At 41.7% G+C, this 23,776-nt stretch overlaps 1 protein-coding gene across 10 annotated transcripts in view; it reads left to right on the plus strand.

The window, feature by feature from the left end:
• Nucleotides 1-23,776, plus strand: part of Rere (arginine-glutamic acid dipeptide repeats) — a 391,456-nt gene that overhangs the window by 222,250 nt on the left and 145,430 nt on the right. For all 10 annotated transcript variants that reach the window (XM_090335897.1, XM_090335904.1, XM_090335906.1 and 7 more), the window contains 3 exons: nt 2,789-2,894; nt 6,367-6,463; nt 20,312-20,416. In XM_090335897.1, coding sequence (XP_090192023.1) covers nt 2,789-2,894; nt 6,367-6,463; nt 20,312-20,416 — 308 coding nt within the window. The remainder of the gene's footprint in view (nt 1-2,788; nt 2,895-6,366; nt 6,464-20,311; nt 20,417-23,776) is intronic.

Raw genomic sequence — 23,776 nt, forward strand, 5'->3', positions numbered from 1 at the left:
GAAAAGAGAAGATTCAGAGAATCCATGGACAGTCCAATTTTGGGGAAGTGATGACTTTGGGATTTGAACTGTGGCAAGCTTTCCTGTTATTTCTAATAATTCCATGTTCTTTTCCTCATAGTGCTTGAGTATGGTTTTATTCTTAACATTTATTTTGCTCTCATTTAAGAAACAACAAAACAAAGACAGACCATTGATATTTGTCTCCTTTTTCCATCCACAGAATAGACAGTACTGAACATTTTTTGTCATTAAAAAGTGTAAAATGCAGGGTGCTAGTGTCTTTGCCTGTAATCCTAGCTACTCAGGAGGCTGAGATCTGAGGACTATGATTGGAAGCCAGCCCAGGGAGGAAAATCTGTGAGACTCTTGCCTCCAATCAAGCACCAAAAAGCCAGAACTACCAAAACAGGTAGAGCTCTACTCTTGAGCAAAAGAGCTGAGACAGTGCCCAAGGCCCTAAGTTCAGGCCCTAGAACCAGCACAAAACAACAAACAACAACAAAACAAATTAAAAAAAAGAAGAAGAAGAAGAGTTCAGTCACTGTGGGCAAGCTCTAGAGTTCAAGCACTAGCACACCACACGCAAACACCCTAAAATTTTTTTGAGAGGTACCAGGAGTTTGGCCTAGCGGTTGAAGTGCTTGCCTAGCATGCATGAAGACCCGGGTTTGATTCCTCGGTACCACATACATAGAAAAAAGCCGGAAATAGTGCTGAGGCTCAAGTGGTAGAGCTCTAACCTTGAGAAAGTCCAAGGACAGTGCTCAGGCCCTGAGCTCAAGCCGAGGACTGGCAAAAAAAAAATGTTCTTTTTGAGAAGGATAAAGCTAAAGAAGACTTCATCGTGTAGAATTAATCTTTGTGTATTATCTGTTTTATCCAAGCCTGTGATAATGCCTGTTTTTGTAAAGCATATGTATTTGACACAGGTGAATTAATTGCACAGTAAGAATCTAGGTACTTATGACACACTTACATTCCTGTTCAAATTTATGAGAGGTGTAGTATTCCCTCTCCCACTCCTCCCTGGTCCTTTTAATGGCTTAAGTATTTAGCAGAAATATTTTCAAGCCTTTTTTGGCCTTCAGTGTATATTATATCTATGATCTCATTAAAGCAAGACATATCTTCCATTTCCTTCCATTAATGAGGGCTGTTGACATCTTTTAGGTTTTAGCTACATCCTTTATGAACTTGAAGCATTTCTTTTTGTTGTTGTTGTCAGACATGGTGTTTGAACTCTGGGCCTGGGTGCTGTCCCTACCACTCTACCACTTGAGTCACATCGCCACTTCCAGTTTTCTGATGGTTAATTGGAGTTAAGAGTCTCACGGACTTCAGTGAACTTTGAACTGTGATCCTCATATTTCAGCCTCCTGAGTAACCAGGATTATAGGTGTGAGCTACCAGTGCTTAGCGAGGCATTTCTTTTTTCTTTTTCTTTTTCTTTTTTTTTTTTTTTTCCCGGTTGGTCGTGGGGTATGAGGATTTCTTGAACATTAGCTGCCATGGATTTCTGGTCAGTGGGCCTGAGAGAGAAGGTAAACGCTGCTAAAAGGGTCGATCCAGCCTTCAGTTTGAGGGGAGGGTCTGTCCAGGTCCCTCCTAAGTTGACAGTTTTATGAGCCCTGGAAAACTCAGTGTAGTCCCTCTTGAGCTGTCTCTCAGCTTGTTGCATGGAGTAGATTTCAAATGAAATGGTAATACTTGGTCCCTTATTGCTTTGAATGAACTAAGAACAAAGTTAACCTTCAGAGATCCCTGAACATTTACAGGATGATGATAATTCTGGAGTTATTCACTGTTCACCAGTACTTCCATAGAAGCTGTTCTGTTTGTTTTCTGGAGACCCAGAGATAAATATGGTGGGCCCCTACTTTGTGGGCCATAGTTCTTGATCAGCATTCATATTTGGATGTCATTTGTTCGATATATAGCAAACACTACAGATCCACTTTTGGAGGAGAATTTAAGAGAGTCTGTGATAGGCAAACCTTGGAAAAGGGTGACTTTGTGTCAGATCTTCCTGATAGAAAGGCTGGGAGTGAGCCCCAACTGTGTGTTGCAGTTATAAATACCAAAATGGGCCGGGCCGACGCCTATAATCCTAGCTACTCAGGAGGCTCAGATCTGAGGATCAAGGTTCAAAGCCAGCCTGGGCACAAAAAAAAAAAAAAGACCTGAGACTCTCCAAGTAACCTCTAGAAAACAGGAAGTGGGGCTTGGCTCAAGGGTAGGACAGTAGCCTTGAGCTGAAGAACTCTGAGAAAATGCTCAGGCCCAGTAGTAGTGTGGTAGCCTTGAGCTGAAGATCTCAGGGACAGGGCCCAGGCCTAGTTCAAGCACCATGACTCTCCAAAAAATAAATAAACAAACAAACAAACACCAAAATGGCCAAGGATTAAGATAGTAAAAGGATGTATTCTTAGGATGTATGTTCAGTAAAAATGTAGGGTTGGTGAATTATCAAGTTGGGAGATAAGCACTTTCAAGATAGTTCTCTTCTGTTTTCTGAAATGAACTGGTTGGGAAGGATAAGCAGTTTCAAGATTGTTCTTTCCTGTTTTCTGAAATGAACAGGTTAGGAAGGGTAGGGTCAGAGGAGTGTTATGGCTAAGGTTTTTGAAAAAATACAGTCTGATCCTACAATCCCTGTCCTGGTAGTGGTTGTGTTTCTCCCTATCTGCCTGGCCATCTGTTTACAAGACCTTTTAATCATAGGAATGCTGTGCACTTGTGGGCACTTACAATCCTGTTCCTAATGCTGTTAGATTTTCCTTTTCAGAGTAAGAGGGACCATCTACTCATGAACGTCAAATGGTACTACCGTCAGTCTGAAGTTCCAGATTCAGTGTATCAGCATTTGGTTCAGGATCGACATAATGAAAATGGTAAATAGATCTCTTTGATTTATTTAATTCTTGTACATCTTAGGTTTGGGTGGCATTCTTTCTAAAAAAAATTCCTTTAAGTGGATATCACCACTCTGATAAATATTCTTGAAAGAGCTTTCTTATAAGTAAGAACATTGCTCTGCCCCAGCTCTTTGTTTTTTAAACCTCTGAGCCTGTGCTAGGAGAATCTTCCACCCAAATAGAGATTATTCTTCTTTGAAAACAACAGTAATTTCTTTTTCTTTTTCTTTTCTTTTTTTTTTTTTTTTTTTTTTTTTTGTCCTGGGGCTTGAACTCAGGGCTTGAGCACTGCCCCTGGGCTTTCCTCAAGGCTAGTGCTCTACTGCTTTGAGCCACAGCACCAGTTCTGGCTTTTGTTGCATATATTGTACCAAAGAATGGAACACAGGGCTTTCTGCATGGTAGGCTAGCACTCTGCCATGAGGCTATGCTCCCAGCCCCAGTAATTTCATTTTTAAAAATAATTTTTAAATTTTTATTTCTTTTATTTATTTTTCATTTATGTGATAGTGAAGAATCAAACCAAGGGCCTCATTACATGCTAGGCAAGTATTCTATTCCCATCGCTAATAATTTTATTCTTTACATTCCTCTTTGTCAGCTACATTCCCAGCCCCAGTAATTTCAGTCTTTACATTTCCTTTTTCAGCTACTGATGAACAGCTAGTATTAAAAACCTTATGGAGGCTAGGTGCTGGTGGCTCACACCTGTAATCCTTAGCCACTCAGGAGGCTGACATCTGAGATCACAGTGCAGAGTCAGCCCAGGCAGGACTGTCTGCAGACTCTTATCCCCCACTTAACCAGCAGAAACCTGGAAGTGACACTGTGGTTCAGAGTGATAGAGCTGGAGCCCTGGGCAAAAAGCGCACAGGGACAGTGTTCTGGTCCTGAATTTAAGCCCCAAGACTGACCCAAAGGAAAACAAAACACTTTATAAAGTTGTCTTTTCTTCCTTTTCAGTAATCTGTATTATCTAGATTTCCAATATTCAGAGATGTGAACTTAAATTTTCCAAAGCAAGGCTTTTGGGATAATATTTTGGAATTCGGTGTGGTAGTTGATTTTTCAGAACTAGAAGGAGTTCTAGACAACTTTTTCCCCCCTCCATACTGCTTTATACTTGTTAGTATCTATCTGCCCAAATGTTTTTTTTGTTGTTGTTGTTGTTGTTTTTGCCAGTCCTGGGCTTGAGCTCAGGGCCTGAGCACTGTCCTTGGACTTTCTCAAGGCTAGAGCTCTACCACTTGAGCCTCAGCACCACTTCTGGCTTTTTTCTATATATGTGGTACCGAGGAATCGAACCCGGGTCTTCATGCATGCTAGGCAAGCACTTTAACCACTAGGCCAAACTCCTGGCCCATTGCCCAAATGTTTTAGCTCCAATTAACCTCTTAAAAAAAGGAAGTGGGGCTCAGCTCAAGGGTAGAGCAGTAGTCTTGAGCTGAAGAGCTCAGGGACAGCCCCCAGGCCAAGTTCAAGCCCCATGACCCACCAAAAAAAAAAAAATTGATTATTGTCAGGCACTGGTTATTCATGCCTGTAATCCTAGTAACTCTGGAGGCTAAGACCTGAGGATCACAGTTCAAACCAACATGGCCAGTAATGTGTAATTTTTATCTCCAGTAAATTACCAAAAAGCCAAAAAACTGTGGCTCAAGGGGTAGATTGATAACCTTGAGCATAAAAGCCTTAGTGACAACAACCAAGATCAACACACACACACACACACACACACACACACACGACTAGTTGATTCTTGATAGGGGCTAGGAGGCCTCATGTAGCAAGATGAGCACATTTGTTGCCTATGAATTTGAATGAGACATGCTTGGCGCTGTAGCTGTGGGTGAGGAAATGGAGTTTAGAGACTGAGTACCTCCTGCTGCCTGACAGCAGTGCTCATGCTCTTACGATCACTATATGCTGACAGGTTTTTAGTTAGTAAACCCATACCAAAACTACTTAGAAGAAAATTCTTTCTATTTTGCTAGTTTAAATTTTTTGAAAATAATTTGTGATTTGTGTCTGTATGTATCTCCTGGTCATTGGGGCTTGAACTCAGGGCCTGGGTGCTGTCCCTGAGCTTTCTGCTCAAGGCTTGCACTTTACCACTTGAGTCATAATGTCCCCTTTGCGTTTTCTATGATTAATTAGCAATATGAATCTCATGGACTTTTCATGCCTAAACTGGCTTCAAACCTTGCTCCTCAGATCTGAGCCTCCTGAAGAGCTCGGATTGCAGGCATAAGCTACCAGCGTCTTCCTAAAACTCTTTTGAAATAATAAAAACTATCGTATTAGTTAAATTATGTTCTCTTATTTAAAATAGCAACTTGGTTATTCTTTCTAATCTTGTCATTTTATTTTAGAGAATTTAGCAAGCAAAATCAAGAAGAAAAAAAACATAAGGCTAACAAGATCACTATTAGTAATTCACAAGTTTCTGGGATGCATTTCTTCTTCTTCTTCTTCTTCTTCTTCTTCTTCTTCTTCTTCTTCTTCTTCTCCTTCTCCTCCTCCTCCTCCTCCTCCTCCTCCTCCTCCTCCTCCTCTTTCTCCTCCTCCTCCTCTTCCTCCTCCTCCTCCTCCTCCTCCTCCTCTTTCTCCTCCTCCTCCTCTTTCTCCTCCTCCTCCTCCTCCTCCTCCTCCTCCTCCTCCTCCTCCTCCTCCTCCTCCTCCTCCTCCTCCTCCTTCTCCTGCTGCTGCTGCTGCCTTTTCTTCTTCTTCTTCTTCTTCTTCTTCTTCTTCTTCTTCTTCTTCTTCTTCTTCTTCTTCTTCTTCTTCTTCTTCTGCTGCTGCTGCTGCTGCTGCTGCTGCTGCTGCTGCTGCTGCTGCTGCTGCTGCTTATGCTGACATTAGGACCTGAACTTAGGGCCTGGGCACTTTTTGTTGTTGGTGGTGGAGGTGGTGATGGTGGTGATCATGGGGCTTGAACTCTGGGCCTGGTCACTGTCCCTGAGCTCTTCAGCTCAAGGCTAGTGCTCTATCACCTTAAGCCACAGTGCTATGTCTGGTTCTCTAGTGGTTAATTCTAGATAAAAGTCTGATGGACTTTCATGCCTGGACTTTTCATGACTTTAAACTGTCCTCCTCAGATCTTAGCCTCCTGAGTAGCTAGGGTTACCGTGTGAGCCCACCCCCCACCCATCAGCACCCAGCACTTTTTTTCTTTATCTTGTGGCTCTTACTGCATCTTAGCCCAAGTGTATAGACATAGTGAAGCATATTGCATCCAATAAGATTCTTTATCAGCTGTCAAAAACTGTACTCTGTTCTTGGTATTCTTACTGTTCTTTTGCCATATTTTGCATATTGATGTTAACCAATCCTGGTTGTTTATTGTGCCTTCTTTAACTGGGGATGAGAGTGGGAGGGGTGAACTGGGGAAGAAAAAGTTTGCAAAGATTTTCTCCATCAATAACTTCCTTTTTTTTTTTCTTGGCAGACTCTGGAAGAGAACTTGTCATTACTGACCCAGTTATTAAGAACAGAGAGCTCTTCATTTCTGACTACGTTGACACATACCATGCTGCCGCCCTTAGGTAAGTTGTAGAGGTGCAGTTGTCTTGGATGAGGGAGAAGTCGAGGGGTGGGTGGAGAAGGCAAATGTCCCATTTGATTCCCCCAGTCACCAGTGCAGCACCCAGCATCACCTCCGGACTATTGACAGCCCAGAAGTTGCCACTGTCATTACTAATCTGGCTTTGCAGTTTTTTTCCCCACTCTGGCCACTCTACTACTTGAGCCACATCACCATTTCCGGTTTTCTGGTGGTTAATTGGTGATAAGAGTCTCAGGAACTTTCCTACCTGCACTGGCTTTGAACCACACTCCTCAGAGCTCAGCCTCTTGAGTAGCTAGGATTATAGGTGTGAGCTACTGGTGCTGGCTAACTTTGCCTCTTTATCTTTCTTATTTTATGTTGTTGTATATTCTTGCTATTGCTATTGCATTTTTCTTCTCTGGAAAACATAAATCCTAATAGTGATTGCTCAAGTACTTAGGGTGAAATATTCTGATGATCTTCTGTACACTTTGTGAAGATCCCACCCCTAGAACTAAGAAAGGTGCAAAACAGCTGAAGCCTATGTGCACACAGCATCTTCCTTAAGAATAAGGCAGAATCAGGGTGATTTCCCTCCCGAACTCTTCATTTTTCACTCAAAATATTGAGGAAGATTAGAGATTAGGGAGAATGTATTGAAGATTTTTTTTTTTTTTTTTTGGTGGGTTATGAGGCTGGCACTGTGCCTGGGCGGTGTCCCTGAGCTCTTCAGCAGGTGTCCTTTTGTGCTAGGGCTGGCTTTGAACCTAGATCTTCAGATCTAAGCCACAGGCATGAGCCACCGCACCTGGCTTGAAGATTTGTTCTAAGAAGGTAAAATGACAGCCAATTTTACTGTCATAAACAAAAAGTGAACATAACTACCTGGAATGTTTTGTGTCCTCTCACAAAAAAGGCTACTCAGCGGGGAGTGTGACCCTAGTGGTAGAGTGTTCACCTAGCATACACGAAGCCCTAGATTCCATTTCTCTGTACCACATATACAGAAAAATCCAGAAGTGACACTATTACTCAAGTGGCAGAGTGCTAGCCTTGAGCAAAAAGTGTTCAAGGATAGTGCCCAGCCCCAGGCCTGGCAAAAAGAAAAAGAAAGGCTTTCCATTTTGTATGCATTTGGTTGGCTTTGGACCTCATGCAACTACCATTCCAAAAACCCTGTCCTCACTGGAAATAATAAAGTGATGAAAGAACTGTTTTCTTGGCTAAAGAGTAGGATCCCTCCCTCCCTCTTTCCTTCCTTCCCTCCCTCCTTCCTGTCACTGGGATTTTGCTGGCTTTTAACTAAATTCTAGTGAGGTGCAGTCATTTTTCTCTCAATTCTCACGTGGTGTTCAGTAAAACCATCTGGAATCCGTTGCACAGTTACACAGCTAAAGCCATTTATTTCTGGGCAGATTAGTAGCAACTGTTAGTATGGGCCAGGCTTTGCCAAACTTTTGAGCCTAGATAAATTTCATACAGCTTTGGGCTCAAACTGGTCTTCTGTCATTCCTATGCAAAAGGCACAAATATCATGTAAATAAATGAGGTGGCCATGCTTTCGTAAAACTTTTTGTTTTTTAATGGAAACTAAAATTTAAGTTTCATTTAATTTTCACATGTCAGGAAATAGGTCTTTTTTCCCCGTACTTTATATGCATGTATATTTATTACATGTAAATGATACAGGAGTCCTTTTGAACTCAGAAAAGCTTGGGAAAATCTGAAAAAGATCCTTCATAAGTGATTACCAATACTTGAAAGGAAATAGGTCCTTTTAATTTCTTTTTTTTTTTTTCTCTCCCCTAGCCATTTAAAAATATTAAGCCTCTGGCACTCTGGCCAGATAGCTTGCTTGTTGCCTTTCCTTCTCTTAGGATTTTAGGTAAATGTTGAGATTCCCTCTGGTGTCCGTGAACTTTCTAGATTCCCACAAACTTTTGACTGTGTTTCAGAGGTCACTTTCCAATTTTCAGACTGCTTGCAGACCAAAGCAGCTTAATTTAAGGATGGCTAGATTAATGGAACAATTGAATTGTTGGCTAAGACACAGCTTAGCTCTTATCTTTGCTTACAATTGGTTTCTGTTCATTTTCACCTTGTCCATATAGTAGATATAAGTGATTTGAAGGGATTAAGATGTATACATACTGGGGATATGTAACTGACTATTCAGTGTGTTTTGAAAGGATTATTCAAAATAATGGATTTCAGAATTTCTCAATGTTCTTCAGATTGGGAGACAATTTTTGGGGGGTGTGAGTCATTTATGGGGCTTGAACCCAGGGTCTGGGTGTTGTCCCTGAGCTCATTTGCACAAGGCTAGTGTTTTACTACTTTGAGCCACAGCTCTACTTCCAGTTTTGGGGTGTTAGATGGAGATGAGTCTCAAGGGGAGTTTTCTGCCCAGGCTGGCTTTGAACCATGATCCTCAGATTTTTAGCTTCCTGAGCTACTGGGGTTCTAGACATAAGTCACTGGTACCTGGTTGACAAATTTACATCTCATTTTAGCATTTTACCCCAGGTTATTCCTGCTGGGCCGAGATGAGTTTAGTTTCATTGTATTAGGTTTGTACCCAGGTGCCTTCTGGAGATGTAGAAGGATGAATTGGTATTCGAGGGAGGTTCTTTTCACAGGATATATAACTGTAATCTTTATTGATTAGGATTTTTGTCCTGTAATATTTTCTCTAGAGTTGCCAAAAAAAAAGTGGTAGCTCTTTTTCAAAACTTTTATCTTTAATTTGATTTTGATGGGTTCAGATGAAATATCCCTCTATGACTTAATGCCTGGAACTTCTTCAGACTGACCAGTTGATAGTGGTCCTTGTTTTGAGTGATCTGACTGTACAGGTGCTCTGAGCATCTGCTGAGACTGACACCCTGACCCTTGCCAGTGTCCTTGCTCATGTATGTATTTCTTTTTTCTTTTCTTTTCTTTCTTTTTTTTATCCAATCTTGGACTTGGGCTCACGGCCTGAGCGCTGTCCCTGGATTTTCTCAAGGCTAGGGCTCTACCATTTGAGCCACAGCACCACTTCTGGCTTTTTGCTACATATGTGGTACCGAGGGTCGAACCCAGGTCTTCGTGCATGCTAGGCAAGCACTATACCACTAAGCCAAACTCCCGGCCCCAAACTTTTAAGCATTTTTATTTATTTATTTATTTTTGGCCAGTCCTGGGCTTAAGCTTAGGGTCTGAACACTGTCCTTGAACTTTCTCAAGGCTAGAGCTCTACCACTTGAGCCTCAGCACCACTTCTGGCTTTTTTTCTATGTATGTGGTACCGAGGAATTGAACCCTGGTCTTCGCGCATGCTAGGCAAGCACTATACCACTAGGCCAAACTCCCAGCCCTCATGTATGTATTTCTTACTGCTGCCTAGCAACCTACCAGGTTTCCAGCAGCCCTTGTTCACACCACAGTTTAGGGTTTGCCAATCAAATCACCTCCCATAAGACAGCATGGGGTGGCAGTGCCACCAGGAATATCTGTTTACTCTTGTTCTCTTCACCCTTCCCCCCCCCCCCCCTTTTTGCCAGTTCTGGGCTTAAGCTCAGAGCCTGAGCACTGTCCTTGGACTTTTTCAAGGATAGAGCTCTACCTCTTGAGCCTCAGCACCACTTCCAGCTTTTGTATGTATGTGGTACCAAGGAATTGAACCCAGGTCTTTGTGCATGCTAGGCAAGCACTCTGCCACTAGGCCAAACTCCTAGCTTCTCTTCACCAAATTTAAGATTATCTTAAACACATTTTGGGTGAGGGATCGAATGAGGATTAAGGTTTAACTATTTCTTTTTTTTTTTTTTTTTTGCCAGTCCTGGGCTTAAGCTCAGGGCCTGAGCACTGTCCTTGGACTTTTCTCAAGGCTAGAGCTCTACCACTTGAGCCTCAGCACCACTTCTGACTTTTTTTAAGTATGTGGTACCAAGGAATCGAACCCAGGTCTTCGTGCATGCTAGGCAAGCACTTTAACCACTAGGCCAAACTCCCGGCCCCAAGGTTTAACTATTTCTTCCAATTTTTTTTTTTTTTCTTTTCACAATTTAGCCTCAGTAAACAGTTTTCCCTTTCTTCATGGATACAAGCTAGTACTAACCAAAAATGAATTCAATTTTGAGGGAGATACAACTAAAACTGTAGGTACATGAAAGGGGATCAAATGAATGTAATGAAAAGACCCATGGTGAACAAAAAGAGAGACTGATAATGTACCATTCTTCTCCAGATCAAAAGAGCTCCTTTGTAGGGATTCATCTTGTTCACACAAACTCTGGGGGGGCTCTGGCCAACTATTCACTCCAGAGGAAAGATGGCTTAAATGTGTCTTTTAAGCTGATGCTGCATTTAAGTCATTAAGGAAGAGGGAGGGAGAGCTTTTTCCCTTAGCTACCATGAATCAAAAGGAAAACAAAAATTTCGGTAGCCTTTTTTTGGTCAAATTGTAGGATTGCAGCTTTTCCCCACAGAAAATCAAAGCTTATTCTCAGAGCTGCAGTACCCTTCACCACTGTAGAAGTATCTGTGGATATATGTGGGGCCAGTGTCAACTTCCTTCCTGCCAGCCCAAGCTCATTTCATGCAGATGCTTCACCCTACTTATTAACTACTTCTACCATCAATAATGTTAGTAAAGATTGTTTTTGAGTTTTCTTTCTTCCTAGATAAGTATTTTTGGCTAGTGCTTTGATATGATAAAATTTCAGATGAATAGCAGAAAACTTTAGTTTGAATCCTGAGTACTGCACAGCTTTGAGACCAGTGTCAAGTTGGGTAGCCTTTGGGTTAGCCTTTTAACAGACTCTGTTCAGGGTCACATGACATAGTAGTAGAATCCTGAATCTAACACAAACCTTCAGGCTATGCATCCAGCATGGTAGGTTACAGTAAGCTGTGATATTTCCTGTTCACTTCATGTTTTTCATTCAGAAACCTAAGAAGTGTTCTTTTTCACTAGTGCTCTAGTGATGAGTAACAGGAAGAACAGAAGTATGAAAAATTAATTTCGTGCTGGGTTGTTGATGGTATACTTATTCATCATCCACTGGATCTTCTTCTTGGTGGTTGTAGGATATGTGGTTCAGATACATTGAGAAGTAGCTTCGGACCTATCTCTGTATTTCAGGGACAAGCAGACATATCTGTTTCTTAAAGATTTTTTGTGTTACTTATTTCCTTCTACAGATACTTTCTTTCCTTTTCTTTTTTTGTTGATTGTGGAGCTTTAACTCAAGACATGGGAGCTGTCCCTGAGCTCTTATGCTCAAGGCTATAACTCTACCATGTTTAGCCACAGTTCCACTTGCAGTTTTCTGGTAATTAATTAGAGGTAACAGTCTCACGGACCAGGAGCGTGGTCTAGTGGTAGAATGCCTTCCTACCATGCATGAAGCCCTGTGGGTTCGATTCCTTCATACCACATACACAGAAGAAGCTGGACATGATACTGTGGCTGAAGTGGTAGAACATTAGCCTTGAGAAAGCCCAAGGATAGTGCTCAGACCCTGAGTACAAACCCCAGGACTGGCAAAAAAAAAAAAAAAAAAGAGTCATGGCCTTTCCTCCTGGGCTGGCTTTGAACTCCTGACTAGCTAGGATTATAAGCATCTAACCAGTGCCTGGCAGATAACATTTTCTTGGTAATCCAAGAAAATGCTCTGTTATGCATTTGTGCATGTCTACCTGGGAGCATCCTCAAGTGTCTCTGCTGCGTGCTTGTAACAATGACTACTGAAGTACTAATTGAAGCCATCACAAGTAGCTTGTTGACCTGGCACCAGTGGCTCATGCCTATAATTCTAGCTGTCCAATAAGCTGAGATCTGAGGATCCCAGTTCAAAGCCAACCTGAGTAAAAATGTCCCCACGAAACTCATAGCCACTCAGAAACCAGGAATGGAGCTGTGGCTAAAAGTGGTAGAGTGTTAGCCTTGAGCAAAAGAGCTCAAGGACAGCTCCCAGGCCCTGAGTTCAAGCCCCAGCAAAAGAAAAAAAAAGTGGCTTGTAGCAATGCTCTGTCATCTGTTGAGCAGGTGACAACGAAGATCAAAAAATAGTCACTGGCTTGATCTGTTTTCCTACTTCTAGATTAACTGCCCCCTCTTTCAAGTAGCCATGGAGGAAAAAACTCATAAAGTAGATCAGGCTACAAGCTGTCATCTAACCTAGGAATTGATATTGTATACAGATATCTTAGGGTTAATTTTTTCCAAGTCCAGGTCCAAGAAACACTAAACAACTGTTTGGGGGTATTTAATACCATTCTATTTTTCCTGTATTGCCTTCTTTCTTTATTTTAGACAGTTAGCATTGTGTATTAGGATCTATTCTGGTTAATTACATCTGTGGACAATTTCCCACCCATTCCTTCCCTTTAAATAATCCTCATCTAGCTCCTGCAAGTTCCTTTATGAGTTTTCTCTGGCTCAGAGCTCTGAGTTCCACAGACTAAGTTATACTTCCTGCCTTTTTTCTTTCTTTTCTTTTTTTTTTTTTTTTTCCAGTCTTGGGGTTTGAATTCAGGGCCTAGGTTTTTTTCCCTGAGCTCTTTTGCTTAAGGCTAGTGCTCTATCACTTTGAGCCACAGTACCACTTACAGTTTTCTGGAGGTTCATTAGAGATGAAAGTTTTGAAGACTTTCCTGCCTGGGCTGGCTTTGAAACATGAGCCTCAGATTTCAGCTTCTAGGGTTATAGGCATGAGCTGCTAGTGCCTGGCTGTTTTTCTATGTGGATTTAAAAACAATTTTTTTTGCCAGTCCTGAGGCTTGAACTCAGGGCCTGAGCACTGTTTGGCTTTTCTCAAGGCTAGAGCTCTGCCACTTTATTTATTTATTTTTTTTTTTGAGAATCATGGGGCTTGAACTCAGCCTGGGCATTGTCCCTGAGCTCTTCAGCTCAAGGCTGCCACCCTACCCCTGGGCCTGAGCATTGTCCTTGAGCTCTTCAGTTCAAGGATACTTCCCTACCCCTTGAACCACAGCCCCACTTCCCATTTTCTAGTGATTGATTGGAGATGAGTCTCATGTTCTTTAGTGCCCTTCTTTAGTGCCCAGGCTGGCTTTGAACAGTGATCCTTAGATCTCAGCCTCCTTAGTAGCTAGGATTACAGGTGTGAGCCACTGTACCCGGCTCCAGCTTTTTTTTTTTTTTAATGTATGTGGCACCAAGGAATCAAACCCAGCTCTTTCTGCATGCTAGGCAAGTAGTCTTAACGCTAGGACAAACTCCTGGCCTTTTATCTATGAAATATTTTTGCCCTTTTGCATTGTTGTTTTGTGTGTATATGGTTGAGCTTTATTAGATATTGTAGTGTATCTGTGCTTTTATTTGTTGGTTCCTCATGTCACACCATATTGTAGATAAAGGGCTCTGAAAGGGGCCGGGAATTTGGCCTAATGGTAGAGTGCTTGCCTAGCATGCGTGAAGACCCGGGTTTGATTCCTTGGTACCACATCCATAGAAAAAAGCTGGAAATGGTGCTGAGGCTCAAGTGGTAGAGCTCTAACCTTGAGAAAATCCAAGGACAGTGCTCAGGCCCTGAGTTCAAGGCCCAGGACTGGCAAAAAAAAGGGAGGGGGGCTCTAAAAGACGTGCTGGGAACAGTGTCTTACACTTGTCCGGTTCATAGTAGAATTCTTTTTTTTTTTTTTTCTTCTAGTCATGGGGCTTTAGCTCTGTGGGTCTGGGTGCTATCCCTGATCCCTTCAGCTCAAGGCTACCTACCACTCCACCCCTTGAGCCACAGCACCACTTCTGGTTTCTAGTGGTTAATTGGACATAAGAGTCTCTTGGTCTTTGGTGCCCGGGTGGCTTTGAACTACTATCCTCAGATCTCAGCCTCCTGAGTAGCTAGGATTACAGGTGTAAGCCACTGTGCTGGGCTTTTTACTCTTTTATAATTTTCTGGAGCCAAATTTAAAACATACTAGGAAGTTATGTGTACTGCCTTTTATATCTCTTCCCCATTAACTCCGCCTCCCCCCAGTGTGAATAGAAGCTGGAAGTTAACGTGGATACCATACTGCTGGACTGAGGTTCTTCCTGGGTTTTAACAGTGTCCTTGTTGTTAAGCCTGTTTGGAGATCCCACATTGCATATAGTTACTTTTCATTAGTGTCCTGACATCTGTAGTCGTTCCTCAGTCTTTTTTGGTGTCAGTCGATGACCTTGACACTTTTTAATTAAAGAGTATTGATCAGTTACTAGTATTCTGTTTTCCTGTGTTTACTGATTAGAATTTCTGTAGGAAAGAACTCCCTCTTTCCCTCCATTGAGGAATTTAATGGAATATTTATAATAGCTTAGATGTTTATTTTGTTGAGTCCTTTTTTTTTAAGCTTAGTGTTAGTGTCTCATACCTGTAATCTTAGCTACTCAGGAAACTGAGATCTGAGGATAGAGATTCAAAGCCAACCTGGGCAGGAAAATTCGTGAGACTCTTTAGTTCCAGTGAACCTCTAGAAAATTGGAAGTAGTGCTGCGGTTCAAGCAGAAGAGTGCTAGCCTTGAGCAGAAGAGCTGAGGGATAGTGCCCAGGCCATGAGTCAAGCCCTAGGACCAACCCAAAGAAAAGGCTGGGTGAAGTGGCTTATCCCTGTAATCCTAGTAACTTGAAAAGCCGAGATAGGTGATTACACTTTGATGCCAGCCTGTGACTTCCTCAGCCAAAGGCTGGGAGTTGAGGTGTGAACCTGTCATTTAGGGACTGAGTATGGAGATTCAAACCTATCATCTTAGCAACTGTGGAACAAATAGGATCACAGTTCAGACTAACAAAACTTGATTTAAAAGAAAAAAAAACCAATAACACCTCTTCCAAAGGGCATTCTACCACTTTAGTGATAACCTAGCTCTTGTTGAGCAAAATTTGATGTTATTGTTATTTGTTTTATTGGCCAAATTGTTCTGGCTTTGACTGTCAGGAATTTCCTCCAATTGATCCCTGTATTCTTTCCACAAGCTGACGTTACTCTTGAGCATTTTATTATTTTCTTGGGCTACAATAAATTCTCAAGTTCATTGTATATTTTCCCAACCTGTCAGTGTAGATAAGCATTCTTTATGGAGCCCTGGCATAGTACAGAATAGATTTAAACTGGGATCCTGATCTTATACCGGCTTATTACACCTGGGATGAGTTGCTTCTAGACTTACTCTAACACAGAGCAAGGATGCACAGCATGTACTCTAAGCCTGGCACAAACACTCCCACCCCACTTCCACAAGAGAGCTTCATTCTCCTGCCCTTTATTTGTAGCCTTTTTTCTTCACAAGGAGAATTTTTATTAATTTCATTAATTTTTATTGTTGAAGATATTTTGGTTTTGTTCAGTTCCAGAATTTAGTTTCAGAATTCGAATCTAATGTTCCTGTGAAAAATTTATTTGTATATATTGACTTTTTTTTTTTTTTTTTTTTTTGGTGGGTTGTGGACTCTGGGCCTGGGCCCTGTCTCTGAGCTCTTCAGCTCAAGGATATCACCCTACCCCTTGAGCCACAGCTTTACTTCCCATTTTCTAGTGATTAATTAGAGATAAGAAACTTACATTCTTTAGTGCTGGCTGGCTTTGAACAGTGATCCTCAGATTTCAGCCTCCTGAGTAGTTAGGATTATAGACGTGAGCCACTGTGCCCTGTGCCCGGCTGTTGACTCAATTTTTGTGTCTAGTTTTACAGTCAATAAGGGAAGTATTTCCCTCCCTCCCTCCCTCCCCCTTCCTCTCTCTCCCTCCCTCCTTCCCTCCCGCTCTCCTCCTTCTCTCTTCCCCTCCCCCTTCCCCCCCCCCCCCTCCAGTCCTGGGGCCTGAAGTCAGTGCCTGAACATTGTCCTTGGGTTTTCCTCAAGGCTAAGGCGTTATGACTTTTTCTATGTATGTGGTACTGAGGAAACAAACCCGGGTCTTAGTTCTTGCTAGGCATGCACTCTACCACTAGGCCAAACTCCTGGCCCCCAAAGTATTACTTTCTGATGACTTTGATGAGTTCTGTTCTTATATGCCCTACTGTGTTCATGTTCATTTGTGATTATGTCCCACTTTTGGTTCTCTAAAGTTTCCTTGGCCCCTGTTGATAACAGAGTATGGAGGTGTCTGGAATGTGTTGTGGTTCTGAGTCCAAGGTAGGTGAATGTATGCTTCAAGCCTGCTACCATGTTCTGTTCCCCATTGCTTTCCTACTCTTTCCACTCACCTTCGTGGGCAGCTGTGTCTGCCAGCTTTCTGGCACTGTAATAAAATATCTGAAATGATTAACTTACAAAGAAAAAAAGACCTAGCTGGGCACAGTGTCTCAAGTCTGTAACTCCTAAAGATTCAGTGCTACCAAGCCTTTCACTCAGGGACCTATTGGAGACAGACATTTGGTATCTAAACCTGCAGTAACTGATTGATTTACTTACTGATTTATCTTCCTTTTTACAAATGAGCACACACTTGTCTCTCTCTTTACCAGTCCTTGTTTCTTGTTTTATTGTCTGTTGCAGTCTGTAGTTTCCACTGGTGTCTAGTTTGGGATGTCGGTTCTGGGAGATCTTACTCGTTCCTTTCACAGCTTTGTAGTGCTCCACTGTGTGTTTATACTTTACCCAGTTCATTTCATTGCTGTCTTGTATATAGGCAATTGCTGTTTCTAGGATTTTGAAATAGTAAGTGATGCTGTGATGCACATCCCTGTGCCACATGTATTTTCTTATTAAGTATGTTTATCTTCATGATGGATTTATAATGGATGATTGCTGAGTTTAAAGAGGTGTGTATGTGGGAGGGTGTTGCAGGCTAACTTCTTTTCCCTCTAGAAGTAGTATTCCAATTTGCATTCCCTCTGATAATGAGGAGACTGGTGGTTTTCCTATTTAAAAAATATTTACAAATCTGATAGTTGGAAATGTATCTTAATGTTATATCATAGTTTACTAACAGTGAGTGGGTCTGAACAATTTCTGTGTGTTTGAAGATTTTTATCTTTTTTTGTGGTGAATTGTCTGATCATTCTCTCTCTCTCTCTCTCTCTCTCTCTCTCTCTCTCTCTCTCTCTCTCTCTCTCTCTCTCCCTCCCTCCCTCCCTCCCTCCCTCCCTCCCTCCCTCCCTCCCTCTCTCTTTCTCTCCCTCTTTCCCTCTCTCTCTCTCTCTCTCTCTCTCTCTCTCTCTCTTTTTTTTTTTTTTTGCCAGTCCTGGGGCTTGAACTCAGGGCCTGAGCACTATCCTTGGGCTTTCCTCAAGGCAAGTGTTCTACCACTTGAGGCACAGTGCCACTTTCGAATTTTCTGTGTTTATGCTACCGAGGAATCAATCCCAGGTCTTCGTCTATTCTAGGCAAGCACTCTACTACTAGGCCAAACTTGCGGTCCATGTCTCTTATTTTTAATCTGGACTTTTGTCTTTTATTTAAGTTGCTTTTGAAACTGAGTGTGGTGGCTCATCAGAGAAGCTAACCTGGGATGGACAGCAAGGCCTTGTCTTGTCTTGTGATAGTTTCTTACTTTTGTCAGGTTTTTTTTTTTTTTGCTTATAGTCTTCTTTGGTATAGTTTTAATCTAATCAGATTTTTTAATTGTCTCTGGATTGAGTCTCAGATAGTAAGGCTTTTCCTATGTCATATTTACCCTGTGGTCTCAACACACGTTTTTACACAGACCGTGTTTACCTGAGTTGTTTGTGATGCCTCTTTTGTCATGTAGTGTATGTTTCTTGGACTTGTTTTTCTATTTTATTGTTCTTTTGTCTATTTATGTACTATGTTTTAAAATCAGTTCTTCCTTTTTTTGGTTTGTTTTTCCACCTGAACCTTAGTATTAACTTGTTTCATGCAGTGAAGTAGTGTATTGATATTTGTTTTGAGATCGCATTGAGATTATTAATTAACCAGTGGAGAAATGCTATGTTGACTTTTTTATCAAAGAAGGCAGAATTTTTTTCTATTTGTTTACACTGACTGTTATATCCTCTAAAAGTATCTGAAATTTTTTCTTTATAAGATTTGCACATTTTCTTTTCTCCTTTCCTTACCATTAATCTTACAGACATATACTGAACTCTGTACTTATTTTAAACCTATTTTTCCTTCTCCAGCATTCCCTTCCTCCTCCCTCCATTCCTTGTACTTGAACTCTGGGCCTGGGCACTATCCCTGAGCTTTTTTCCCTCAAAGCTAGTTGTACCCTTTGACCCACAGCTCCACTTCTGACTTTTTGACAGTTAATTGGAAATATGACTCTCATGAACTGCCCCTCATGGTGTGTCTCCTCATAGGAGCCCTGGAGCATGCCGGGAGTGTAGATGAGGTGAAGTGGGAGCTTTGGGTCTTCCAGGGCCACCTCCTTGTTCTCACAGTCTTTGTCTTCCACTTGACTTTAAACTTACCTCCTGACTTTTGAGGGAGCTGGTGTCCTCATAGTCCTCTGACAAAGTTGGGGCCCTCCTCACAGTGTAATGTGTAGTTCTTCCCTGTACAAAGCCAGGGGCAGGGGCTTATGCCTGTAATCCTAGCTACTCAGGCAGGAAAGTCTCCAAGTGACTCTTTATTTCCAATGAAAGTACTCAGAAGTTGAACGTGATTCTGTGGCTCAAGTGGTAGAGTGCTAGCCTTGGACCAGAGTTGTTCAGGGACAGCACCCATTCCAAACTGAAGCCCCAGGACTGGCACGCACACACATACACAAATAACTTCTTTAAAAAACTGTACAAGCTACATGGAGCATTGTTCAGTTCTTTTGTTGACAGTTGAACCCAGGACTCTTATCCCTCTTCATTGTACAGTAGTATTTGTATAGAGAGGTGATTTCCAATTTAGAGTCATATTACAGTCTCTGGAAAATCTGGGAGTTTTTTGTTTTTGGTTTTGTTTTTTTGCCAGTCCTGGGGCTTGATCTCAGGGCCTGGGCACCGTCCTTGAGCTTTCCTCAAAGCTAGTGCTCTACCACTTGAGCCACAACACCATTTCTGACTTTTCTATGTGTGTGGTACTGAGGAATTGAACCCAGCTCTTCATGCGTGTTAGGCAAGCACTCTACCACTGGGCCAAATTCCCAGCCTGCAAGTTGGGTGGGTTTTTTTTTTTTTTTTTTTTTTTTTTTTTTTTTGGGATGGTACGTGGAGCTTGAACTCTGGGCCTGGGTGCTGTCCCTGAGCTCTTCAGCTCAAGGCTACCACAAGTCTACCTCTTGAGCCACAGCCCCACTTCCTGTTTTTTAGTGGTTAATTGGAGATAAGAGCCTCAGGTTCTTTAGTACCCAGGCTGGCTTTGAACAGTGATCTTCATATCTCAGTCTCCTGAGTAGCTAGGATTACAGACGTGAGCCACTGTGCCTGGTTTGGGAATTGTTTTTATATGGAGTCAATATGGGTAAATATAAATCACAGTCTTAACTCCAATTTATCTTTTATTTATTTAATTTTATTTTTCAGTTTTGGGTGTCCATTCTGGGATTTGAACTCAGGGCATGGGCACTGTCTTCTAGCTTTTGTGCTCAAGGCTGGCACCCTACCACTTTGAGCCACAGCACCACTTCTGGCTTTTTCTGTGTATGTAGTACCATGGAATTGAAGCCAGGGCCTTGTGCATGCTAGATAAGCACTCTACCACTAGGTCACACTCTCCTGGCCCCTCCAGTTTATCTTTAAGTAAATAAATATACTTTTATTGAAATAAAAGCATGTGGGTTATAAAGTTGTACATTAAAACAGCATAAAACAAAAATCTGACTTATCAGTAATGCTTAGAGTGTATAGCATATTGTACATGGTTTCATTATATGCTGTATCTCCTACTCTCCTTTTGGTATTTTAGTTTCCAAAGTCAATTGAGGGTATTAGTAACATACTTTTTGTCTTTTTCTCCTCCCACAGAGGGAAGTGTAACATCTCTCATTTTTCTGACATATTTGCTGCTAGAGAGTTTAAAGCTCGCGTGGACTCATTTTTCTACATATTAGGCTACAATCCCGAGACAAGGTAAGTGAATCACTTGTGCTTCTCAATGAGAACTTCGTGTGTGTGTGTGTGACCATACGCACATGCACATGTGTGTGCCTTTCAAGTGAAAGCTATCTATTGTGTGTTTATGTGTACATGTGCAGATATGGGTGCTTACATATTTACACTTCTAGGCAATAATATAATGTACTGCAAACAGATTCATGTCCTATAATAAACCTCCTTGGGAAGAGTGGCAGCTAAAACAGCTTGTTTGTACTTTGGTTTGTTAAGGAAAGGAAATACACAAACTGCATGTAGAGAAGATAAGTTCTTTACCATTTTAGTTGATTTGTGTTTTAAATGCAATAATTAGTAGATTATTCTCTAATGAATACTTTGTCAAGGTTTCCATGATACTGTGTTGAAAAACTGGGTGATTTTGGAAAGTTCAATTAATTGCTCATTTATTTTGTTTACTTTTGTAGTGAAATCTCTGGAACAATCACTAAAGTCACTAAATCAGGCTGGCTTTGACCTCAGGTTCTGGTGCTGGCCTGAGCTTTTGTGCTCAAAGTTTGCAATCGACCACTTGAGCCACAGCTCTGTTTCTTTTTTTTTTTGCCAGTCCTGGGCTTGAGTTCAGGGCCTGAGCCCTGTCCTTGGACTTTCTCAAGGCTAGCACTCTACCACTTGAACCTCAGCACCATTTCCGGCTTTTGTCTATGTATATGGTACCAAGGAATGGAACCCGGGTCTTTGTGCATGCTAGGCAAGCACTTTAACCACTAGGCCAAACTCCCGGCCCCTCTGTTTCTAACTTTTTATGTATGTATGATTAACTGTAGATAAGAAGCTCTGGAGCCAGTGGATCACCCCTGTAATCCTAGCTACTCAGGAGGCTGAGATCTGAGGATCAAGGTTCAAAGCCAGCCTGGGCATAAAAAAGGACCCAAGACTCTTATCTCCAAATAAAACAGGAAGTGGGGCTCGGCTCAAGGGTAGGGTGGTAGTCTTGAGCTGAAGAGCTCAGGGACAGCGTCCAGGCCGAGTACAAACCCCATGAACCTCCCCCCCCCCCCCAAAAAAAAAAAAAAAAAAAGAACCTCATGAACTTTCTGCTCAGGCTGGCTTCAAACTGTGATTCTCAGATACCAGCCTCTAAAGCAGCTCAGATTGGGGCATGAGCCACCAGTGCCTGGCTAATGAAATATCTTTAATATTAGATAAGACATAGCCCATTCTCATACATCTCAGTAAAATCCAATGAAGGCTAATGGTGTCAAAGTAATTTAACCAGAAATTCATTATCTCTAGAGTAGACCTTATTTTAACCTAGCACATAGGAGAATTTCTGTAAGAAGAGTATATGTATTCACATCTGCCGTAGGCTTGAACTTTGTGCCTTTAGCTCTCCGTTTTCTTGGTCATTGTTGGTACTCTTAGCACTTCAGTCATGCCTCCAGCTTGCAGTTTGGCTCCTTAATTGGAGATGTACTTTTGAGGAATTTTCTGCCTGGGCTGGCTTTGAATCACAATCCTCCAGGTCTTAGCTTTAGAAGCTAAGAAACAAGTGTGAGCCATGGGCACCCAACTTTATTAAAGGTTTTTAAAAAGGGAGTTTTAGCAAGTGATCATTTCATAAATGCTCTGGACATCTGTAAGACATAGCTACTCATGTGAAGATATATTTTTTTAAAAAAAAGAATGATAGCAAGGTATCAGTGGCTCATGCCTGTAAAAACTGGCTACTCAGGAGAATGAGATCTGAGGATCATGGTTCAGAGCCAGCCTAGGCAGGAAAATTTGTGATACTCTTATCTCTATTAGCCACCAAATTTAAAAACAAAATAACGAAAAAAGCCAGAAGTGGAGCTCTGGTTCAAGTAGTTGAAAACTAACCTTGACTGAAAAAGCTCAGAGGTGGTACTAGGCTCTGAGTTCAAGCCCCAGAACTGGCACCACCAAAAAAATAAATAAAAAGTAAGAAAGAAGCTATATTCAGTAATTTTATTTTATTATATCTTAAGTACATCTACAATTTTATTTTATTATTATTTTTTATTTTTATTTTATTTTTTTGCCAATTCTGGGGCTTGAACTCAAGGCCTGAGCACTGTCCTTGGGCTTTCTCAAGGCTAGAGATCTACTACTTGAACCACAGCATCACTTTTGGTTTTTCCTATATATGTGGTACCAAGGAATCGAACCCGGGTCTTTGTGCATGCTAGGCAAGCACTCTGCCACTAGGCCAAAGTATCTGGCCTATTTTTTATTTTTTAAATTTATTTATTTTTCTTTTTGGACAGTCCTGTGGCTTGAATTCAGGGCCTGGAGGTGTGCTTTCCCATAGCTAGCACACTATCATTTCAGCCATAGAACTGTGTCTGGCTTTTTCTTTTTTCTTTTTTTTTTCCTTTTGCCAGTCCTGGGACTTGAACTCAGGGCCTGAACACTGTCCTTGGGCTTTCTTTTTTTCTTGTTTTTCTCCTTTCCTTTCCTTTCCTTTCCTTTCCTTTCCTTTTCCTTTTCCTTTCCCTTTCCCTCTCCCTTTCCCTTTCCCTTTCCCTTTCCCTTTCCTTCTTTTTTTTGTGGGTCATGGGGCTTGAATTCGCCCTGGGCACTGTCCCTGAGCTCTTCAGCCTACCCTTCAAGCCCTACCCTGGAAACAAGACCCACTTCTCGTTTTTCTAGAGGTTAATTGGAGATAAGAGTCTCAGGTCATTTTGTGCCCAAGGTAGCTTTGAATCTAGATCCTCAGATCTCAGCCTCCTGAGTAGCTAGGATTACAGGCATGAGCCTCCTTGCAGGGCTGTCCTTGGGCTTTCTCAAGGGTAGAGCTCTACCACTTAGCCACAGCACCATTTCTGGCCTTTTCTATATATGAGGTACTGAGGAGTCAAACTCAGGTTCTTCATGCATGCAAGGCAGGCACTCTGCCACTAGGCCAAACTCCTGGCCGGAGATACCTTTTTTTAAAAAAAACAAAACAACAACAAAAAACCCTGTGCCAGGGTGTTATCCCTGAGCTCTTAAACTCTAGGCTACCACCCTACCCTTGAGTCAAGCCCCACTTCCCATTTTCTAGAGGTTAACTGGAGATAAGAGTCTCAGGTTCTTTTGTGCCTAGGCTGGCTTTGAACTATGACCCTAAAATCTCAGCCTCTCTGTATAGCTAAGATTACAGGTGTGAGCCACCACACCTGGCCCCCACAATACTTTTATTTTTATTTAATCATGTGATCAGCAGCTATCATTGAACAAGTTGGATCATATTTATGAGTCGACATTAATGAATTAAACTAAATGGGAGTTTGTACTTAACAACCCAATCTATTTTTAATAGTTATATCTACTTTGCCAGATGCTTATTAAAAGCAATATGTAACTTCTGTAAAT

Source organism: Megascapheus bottae, chromosome 6, assembly GCF_031878675.1.
Source record: "Megascapheus bottae isolate mThoBot1 chromosome 6, mThoBot2.hap1, whole genome shotgun sequence".
Lineage (NCBI taxonomy): Eukaryota > Metazoa > Chordata > Mammalia > Rodentia > Geomyidae > Megascapheus > Megascapheus bottae.